Source organism: Telmatherina bonti, assembly GCF_933228915.1.
Source record: "Telmatherina bonti genome assembly, chromosome: 6".
In the NCBI taxonomy this organism is placed as follows: Eukaryota; Metazoa; Chordata; class Actinopteri; order Atheriniformes; family Telmatherinidae; genus Telmatherina; species Telmatherina bonti.
In genome coordinates this window covers 12,085,413-12,094,428 of record NC_136624.1, presented here as the reverse complement: position 1 = coordinate 12,094,428, position 9,016 = coordinate 12,085,413, and the positions used below count along the sequence as shown (strand labels likewise).

The 9,016-nt window shown below is 43.5% G+C and overlaps 1 protein-coding gene across 2 annotated transcripts in view; it reads right to left on the bottom strand.

Moving 5' to 3' along the window:
* Window positions 1-812: 812 nt before the first annotated feature.
* rnf123 (ring finger protein 123) overlaps window positions 813-9,016 on the bottom strand; it is a 94,132-nt gene continuing 85,928 nt past the window's right edge. For both annotated transcript variants that reach the window (XM_079242586.1, XM_079242587.1), the window contains exons 39-40: window positions 2,575-2,660; window positions 813-2,433 (exon numbers count right to left, since the gene is read on the bottom strand). In XM_079242586.1, the coding sequence (XP_079098712.1) occupies window positions 2,334-2,433; window positions 2,575-2,660 (186 nt within the window). In that variant the 3' untranslated portion in view covers window positions 813-2,333. The remainder of the gene's footprint in view (window positions 2,434-2,574; window positions 2,661-9,016) is intronic.

Sequence of the window (9,016 nt, the reverse complement as noted above, 5' to 3'; positions counted from 1 at the left end):
AATTTAATGTGAATACATTTTCAATAAGATGCTTTCTCACACCAACAGAACCCCATCAGAACCGGGTCAGAGATCAACAGAACTACACACACACACAATGATGAAACAGTTTACTCATTAAAACTTCAGACATTAAAGAAAACGGATTTAAACCAAAGCCTTGTGGAGTCCAAACGGGCCGAACCGATCACTGAGATCCGGCTGAGAAGGAAAAGAAGGATCAATGAAGGAAAACCGGAGCTTTGATCCACATTATCAGATGAAGATCCAGTTTACTATTTTACTGACTGGACCTTATTCTGGACTTTAGTTCAGAACTGATCCAAGTTCTGGTTTCAGACATCAGGAACACAAACTGATTATAAAAATCACTGATCGATCGATTGACTGATTGAGAAGGAGGTCAGAGTTAAACAAGGATTTTCTTCTCCATCAGTTTGTTTCATGCTTAAAGGTTTTTGTGAGAGCTGTGACTCACACACAGATCTCAGTCGGATCAGTACTGGATCAGCACTGGATCGGTACCAGATCAATATGGAAAAATTAAGGGACATTTTCAGGATCCTACACGCTGAAATCAGCTCATAGAGGCTGAACAACCGACTGCAGCAGTCAGAACTTCTTCTGAATCGCTGCTTTAAAAGTCAAGTTTTCCATCTGTGTGTTTGTACCGAGGTGAACGTGTGTGTGAGTGAACAGAAACCTGATTTCCACCGAACTCATCGACAGCAGCTATAAGTGTTTCCTCTTCTGCTTCTGCTCTGAGCCAGAACCAGAACCACTTCAGCTTCCGGTCTGACTACGGAGCTCTGTTTGTGCCAAATTTCAGCTTCCTTAAAATGAGATTATTTTTCTGCAAGTAAAACTTTGAACCATTCAGACTGAAATAATTAAAAAAAAAAAAAAAAAAAAAAAAAAAAAAAAAACCCAAATATGAATAAAATAAAATCCTCAGTAGAAATGTTTGGATTTCTAATTATTTACTAAATAGTTCATAATTTTCAAACTTTATTGAATTTAAAGTTTTTATTGATTCACTTGTTTTAATTTTGTCAAATCAAATTTGATTTGATTTAAAATTTTAGTCCCTGATTATGACTTTTCTTAGCAAACTAGTGGGTATTTGTAATTTTAACAGCAAATATATTCCTTTATTCTGGTAAAATGCATTTTATATTTATGATTTATTCCAACATTTATTGTTTTTTTCTTTAACATGTTTGTGTTTTTTGTTTTATGATCCAACTAATTTTAATCTACAATATCACATGCGGGGGATCCAATGCAAAATTTTATTGTGTATTTCTTTTCTTATTGTTTTTTTCTAGTTTTATTGTTGCTTTTACTTCTTTAAAGCTACCTCCATGCCCTATGTTTTAAACTTCCCCTCGGGACAAATAAAGCAAACTGAACATCTTAAATCAAGTGCGTACAGATGAATATTACATTCAAAGTCATGTATGTAACATTTTTGTGTTAATAATTTGCATATTAACTAATTTCAGGAGCTATTTTCTGTAAAAGCAAAATGAGCTGCCTGAAGGGGAAGCCAGATGTTCTATAATCTGAAGATTATACCAACAGATTTAACCAAATCAGATAATTTTGTTTAAAAATAGGCTTGTGTGAACACAGTTGATTATAAATTTGACTGATGTAGAGTTTTTGATTGGATCAAACTTTATCAGTTTGAATTGTATTTTGTCATTATATATAAACTGGTGCGATACAAATAAAGCTGACCTGAACTGAATTAAGCTCAACACTGATCACCATTAACTAATTCACAGAAATATAAAAAATCAGTTTCTGTTTTCCGTAGAGAGAAGCAGCAAGCACTGAATTTTGACACAAACAGGACTCCATATATCAGTAATTAAAGTTACCTGCAACATGCACGTTTTGATGCCGCGTGTTCAGCAGGTGAAAACAAACGAGCCGTGAAAAGTGAGAGTGTCTCACATCCTCAGTCTGAGCTGATGTCACATGATCACCGGCCTCTGCTGCCTTTACCTGAAGAAGGCCACAGGTGTGCACATCATCAGACGGCTCAGTCAGGTGATGAATTATAACAGAATTCTATCGACTGATTTAACCACACACACACAGACAGACTGTGCGGTGTGTGTGTTATATATATATATACATATATATATATATATATATATACATATATATATGTACACAAAAAATGTGTGTGTGTGTGTGTGTGTGTGTGTGTATGAAGACACACATCCATTACTGAGAAGACCTGTGAGGATCCCGGAGTTTTATTTTTTATTGGATTTTCTATCTAACATAGGTCAGGTGTGTGTCGCAGAAGTGCACGTGTGTTAGGAAGAGGTGGGCTTGCTGTAGTCTTCGACCCCGGTGATGGTGGCTTTGCAGAAGAAACAGTCCTTGTTGTTCATCAGGTGCTGGTTGATACAGGCTCTGCACAGACAGAAACAACATTAAAAGAAGTGTTTCATCAGCTGACTGGGTGTTTATGTGTTTACATCAAACTGAAGCCAAGAAGAAGAAACAGGAGTGTGTCAGGAGGTATTGAGTGTGGTTTCGAGCGAGTGGACTCACTTGCAGGACTTGTGTGAGCAGGGTCTGAAGATGGCAGAGATCTGGTGAGCATAGCAGATCGGACAGAGATCTTCTTCGCTGGTCGGCTGCAGACAGAAGCAAAGAGGAAAACTGGATCAGAACCAACACTACCACACCTCAGTCCTCATATGTTCCTGTTTTTACTGCTTCTTCTTTCTTAAAACATCTGAGGTCTGATGAAACCGGATCAGAAACTGCTGGTTTCTTAGAAAGACGACCCTTCCCGTCTGTCTGCTTCATTTTCCCGTCTGTTTTAAACACGTTTCAGAGCCTTTCTGGCTCCATTCAAAGACACGGTCCAAACCAATCCAGTTAGTCAGTAAATCAGAAATGTTTTTATGTGAAGCTGGATCATAAAAAATAAACTTTAATGTAGTCTCAACATAGCAGAAGCTACAGGGAGGGACTATGGAAGGTAGGGGCGGGATTTTGCGTGGTGGCAACGGGTTTATATGGACCAATCGGCGCTCTCAAATGTGCATAAGGTGCTGACTGAAAGCAGAAATGACAAGTTACATAATTAGACTTTTTAGGTAATTTGTCCCAAAAATGACAGGCCCTAAACTTTGTGGGTCCCTGGGCTTCAGCCTAGTAAACCCGTGCATTAAGGCCGCCTTGAATGTGAGAAATAAATATAAATTCTAACCATTAATTCTATTCTATTCTATTCTGCAGTCATTTAGCAGAAGCTTTTTTCCAAAGCGACTTAAGTATGAGTGAGAACAGCATGAAATCAAACAGTAGAGGACATTGTAGGAAGGTGCTAGTGGACTGTACAGTTGGACACAGGTCCTTACATGAAGTGCAACAGGCTTTTTTTTTTACCCTCCTTTCCCATCCCACAATATTACCTATGTTAAAATACAAAGAATTAAAACCATAATGTTTGTCGCAAAGAACTGGGCTAAGTTCTCCAACTTTCCAATAAATATAGCTAAACATAAGCTTGTTCCATCCTCCACGAGAAGGAAGAACTGAGTTCTTGTTCGTCAGGTCCATACATCCTCCAGGAGAAGCACGGGGAGCAATATCTGCTTTATGTGCAATGAACCTGGTTGTTACCTCCGCCAGGTTATGTTTTCCATGGCGTCTTTATGCTCAAGAAAACTCAAAAGATTACAGATGAAGAACTGATTAAATTCTGGTGGTGATCTGGATCTGGATCGAGAACAAGAAAAAAGTTCTCGCTTCTCGTGGAGGATGGAACAAGCTTAAGTGTTGAAGTGCTCCTTGAAGAGCTGAATCTTCAGCTTGCTCTTAAAAGTAGACAGGGACTCTGCAGAGCGGACAGAGATTGGGAGATCATTCCACCATCGTGGCACAACAGAGGAAAAGAGTCTAGCTAGTGATTTAGTCCCACGTATTGGTGGTAACACGAGGCGTCTTTCACTGGTGGAACGTAGCTGTGGAGAGGGAGTGTAGGTCTGGATTTGGGAGTGGAGGTAGACGGGAGCAGTTTGGGTTATTGTTTTGTAAGCCAGAAGCAAAGCTTTGAATTTGATGCATGCTGCAACCAGAAGCCACTGAAGAGCGATTAGCAGCGGAGTGACATGAGATCGTCTGGGTTGGTTGATGTAACGTAATGCAATAGAAACTATTTGACTTAGAAACTGCTGTTATGGTGCAATGAATCAGCCAATCAGCTCTACCTGAGCCTGTGACTGGCTGGCATTGTGGCACATTTATAGCTCTGTAGCGACCGGAGCCAGAGGGCTGACAGAACTGATCGGATGGGTCACTGACAGAATGAGCACAGATGTGTGGGAGAAGACAGAACAATGAGAAGATAACTGGAAGTTTTATTTTTGCACATCTACACAGAAAGGAGCAAACAAGGAATGTAAATGTTTGCAACAAACGTGAAGTGAGAATGTTGATGTGCTGCTCAGGAATGAGACACACTGATAAAAGCATGTAAAAGCAGCTGCTGTGGCTGAAAAGGAGCTGCAGTCGTGCATCTCAAGTTCCAGGACTTCCATCAAGACTTCAGGCAGTCGGGTCAGAACATCAGACAAAAGCTGAACTCCTAACGAGACAGAAAACATCCACAACAGAAAATCTATTTCGAGGGGAGAAAATGTCTCCCCAACATTCCTGTTTGTCGCTCTCCATCCTCCCACCGTCCTTCTGGCTCTCTGCAGGAAACTACCTATCAACACCTGGCTCTAATCTCCACCTCCTCCACCTGTCTCCTTCATTCCTTCTCTACACCTCCCCTTTCCTCTTCTGTCACTTCTCACCACCCACAGTCTGCTACAGCTTGACATGAAGGAGCAGCAGAAATGTTTCCTGAAACAAACACATTTCCAGTCACAGTGATCTGGACTGTTTGTTCGAAGGTCATCATGAAATGTCAGAACCTTCTTGATTCTTGCAGGAGCCATTTTATATGAAGACTTGTATATATTGTTTGAGCACTAGGTGGCAGCCCTGTACATTTATGGTCACAACCTATTTAACTAGGAACTTTTGTGCAGGTGATAGGTGTTGCTTGTACGAAGGTGAACACAGTTTTTTGACCGTTCATTGTTGTGCATGTTCATTGTTTTCTTCCATCATCTATGGACAATCATCGCGAACAGATTGGTTTCATGATTGGTAAAATGAATCAGTGTTTGGAACTGACAATTATTGGACGAAACTAATCTTAATGATCAAACGCGTCAATTAGAGTTCATGCAAGCAGCACCTCAGGCACTTTAAGTTTAGGCTTAGCACCTTTACAATTCTGTTATCGTTGGTGTGTTTTCACTGATATTTATTTTATCTGTTTCCAGTTTAGGCGGCAGCAGCTGAGGTATCGGTATCGCTGGTGAATGATCGTTTTGGTGGCTAGAGAGGCCGTTGGCACACACTGGCTGCCATGTTTCTGTCAGCCTGCCACAGGGCAGCATACAGCTTACTTATCACCAGATGTGGAGTGGGGGAACGTGAGATTGAATGCAAGCACTTTGGGTGCAGTCCACAACAAAGCACAATAAAAATCAATTAAATGATCACTTCTCAGGTGAATATCACATGAATTATTCTTAATGAAAGGAGTGAAAATGAAAATCAGACTTATTCTGTAGCTCTTTTTCTTGTGTTTGGATGTCAATGTGCTACTGCAGGAAATCTGTCAGCTTGAATTTGTGACCTTTCTGTGTGTCTGGAAGCCTGTGGGAATGCCTCATAACAAAAAGTCGTGTGTGTGTGTGTGTGTGTGTGTGGGTGGGGGGTGGGGGGGGGGGGGCGATCATGTGAGGTCCCTGTGGAAAAAAGACTCAGTATGTAAATCACTGTGTTAGCATGAAGGTCAACTTCCTTTGAAGGGGTGGAAGTATGTGCACGTGTCTGTGTGCATGTGTGTGTTTCTCTTCTGTTTGAGCATTTTCTTTTTTTTGTTTTTGCTTCTTTTTTGTCAGAAGTTGCAGGAATGAATGCGTTCAGCATCGGAGGAAAACCAGGAAGGAGACAACTGAAGAGAGCAGCACGAGCGTGCATGTGAATGTGTGTGCACGTGAGTGTGTGTGTCCATGGTCCTGTTCTGATAGCAGACGGTCTGAGAGTGGGAAGGTCCAGAGGAGGAATGGGGTGATGATGCTCTGGGAGCAGAGGTTCAAATAAATCCCAGAACATCAGAGGACAGAAGAAGTGTGTCTGTTCTCTGATGAGACAGAAAATCCAAAAATAAAGATGAAGAAGACCAGGATGGAAAAGGAGGACAGAAAGAGGACAAGGACAGAGGACAAGGACGGAAGACTGAGAGTACCGAAGATAGGAGGAGAAAGACAAAGGGTAGAGATCAAGGATGGAGGCTGGAGGACGTGTGGAGAAAATAATGGAGGACAAGTAGAGAAGATGAAGGATGAGGACAGAGGATGAAGTTTAACTGGACCTAAATGAGGATCAGTACCAGAACTTCTACTGAAATCTGACGAGTTTATGACCAATTAGAACCAGCGGCTGATCCACGTCTGTGCTGCGTTTACTCTTTGGAGGTTTGATGCCCAGCTGAAGAGCTGGTTTCCCTGACATTTCCATCTGTTGTCATGGTGACGATAAAGCAAACAGAGACGTGTGTATGTGTGTTAATTCTCTGTGGAAACACTGGGAGGACAGAGTGGTCTGACTGCTTTTCAAACAGCTGGATGATTTAATCTTGTTGAGGCAGCTGAAGGTGGCATCTGTGATGAAGGCTCCTCTGAGACCAGAACCGGAGAACACAGAAGTTTGCCTCGTCTCCACTGCAGGATCCAGGAACAATGAAAAGAACGGTAAACCTCTGGTCCTGAATTCAGACACACTGAGGTATTTGTGGTTAAACTTGATAAACTGAAGAACACTGTCCGTGCGTTTACATGGGAGTTTAAATTAATTTTTAATTCAGAACAAAAGTTAATTCTGCTTTAAACTGATGAAAAACGACCATGTAAACACTTAATTCCTAATGCTAACTTCTATTCAGAATTAAACTTAATTCCAATGTAAGTGTCTGGTTTATTTGCATTTTAATTTGGATCTATTTAATTCCTCTGTCATGTAAACCTTCATTCCACTTTAAGTTAATTCTGGTCGTTCTGAGCATGCTCGTTACCTTGTCCTGTCCCGATGATGCGCGTTGTTTTACCTCCCGTGTTCGATGGTCTATCTTTCTTCTCCTTCTCAGTTGCAGCAAAAAGTGAAGTAGTATGCTGGTGTTGAGCTCGTACTTCAAATTTATAATAAAATAGCAGCAAAACTGGTACTTATGTAGTTTTTACAAGTTACGAGTGAAGAGACAAGAAGCAGGGAGCGAAATTTGTTTGTTTCCGGTATACGTCATACGTCACGTGCACCCTCTGTCCAATTAGAACCCTTCCCAACCCGCCGCTCTAAAGAGGAATTAAGTGAGGACGTGTTTCATGTAAATGTTCATTCAAAATTGTCTTCATGTAAACTCGTAAGAGAATAAGGTAATTCCGAATTATTTAATTCCGAATTATTAATTCCTAATTTAAAAACACCATGTAACCGTACCCTGTATAGCAATGGAATTAATCTGGATGGTATTAATTTAGCGGTACTGCCCCCGATGTCCACGCTGGATTGGCAGACTGGGGTGGCGGTCCCCCTTTTTAAGAAGGGGGACTGGAGGGTGTGTTCCAATTACAGGGGAATCACACTCCTCAGCTTCCCTGGTAAGGTCTATTCAGGGGTCCTGGAGAGGAGGGTCCGCCGGATAGTCGAATCCCGGATTGAGGAGCAGCAGTGTGGTTTTCGTCCTGGTCACGGAACAGTGGACCAACTCTTTACGCTCTTTGGGGTCCTGGAGGGGGCATGGGAGTTTGCCCAACCAGTCTACATGTGCTTTGTGGACCTGGAGAAGGCATTCGACCGTGTCCCCTGGGGGCTCCTGTGGGGGGGGTACTCTGGGAGTATGGGGTACCGGACCCCCTTGTGCGAGCTGTCCGGTCCCTGTACGACAGGTGTCAGAGCTTGGTCCGCATTGCCGGTAGTAAGTCGGATTCGTTTCCAGTTAGGGTTGGACTCCGCCAAGGCTGCCCTTTATCACCGATTCTGTTCATAACTTATATGGACAGAATTTCTAGGCGCAGCCGAGGTGTTGAGGGGATCTGACTTGGTGGCCTCAGGATTGGGTCCCTGCTTTTTGCAGATGACGTGGTCCTGTTGGCTTCATCTGGTCGTGATCTCCAGCTCTCGCTTGAGCGATTCGCGGCCGAGTGTGAAGCGGCTGGGATGAGAATCAGCACCTCCAAATCTGAGACCATGGTCCTCAGCCGGAATAGGGTGGATTGCCCTCTCCGGGTCGGGAGTCACGTCCTGCCTCAAGTGGAGGAGTTTAAATATCTCGGGGTCTTGTTCACGAGTGAGGGAAGGATGAAGCGCGAGATCGACAGACGGATCGGTGCGGCGTCTGCAGTAATGCAGACTCTGCGCCGGTCTGTCGTGGTGAAGAAGGAGCTGAGCCAGAACGCGAAGTTCTCGATTTACCAGTCGATCTACGTTCCTACCCTCACCTATGGTCATGAGCTGTGGGTCATGACCGAAAGAACGAGATCTCGTATACAGGCGGCTGAAATGGGTTTCCTCCGCAGGGTGGCCGGGCTCTCCCTTAGAGATAGGGTGAGGAGCTCAGTCATCCGGGAGGGGCTCAGAGTAGAGCCACTGCTCCTCCGCATCGAGAGGAACCAGTTGAGGTGGCTCGGGCATCTGGTTAGGATGCCTCCTGAACGCCTCCCTGGTGAGGTGTTCCAGGCACGTCCCTCTGGAAGGAGACCCCGGGGAAGACCCAGGACACGCTGGAGGGATTAAATCTCTCAGCTGGCCTGGGAACGCCTCGGGATTCCCCCCACAGAGTTGGCAAATGTGGCTGGGGAGAGGGAAGTCTGGGCTTCCCTGCTTAGGCTGCTGCCCCCGCGACCCGACCCCGGATAAGCGG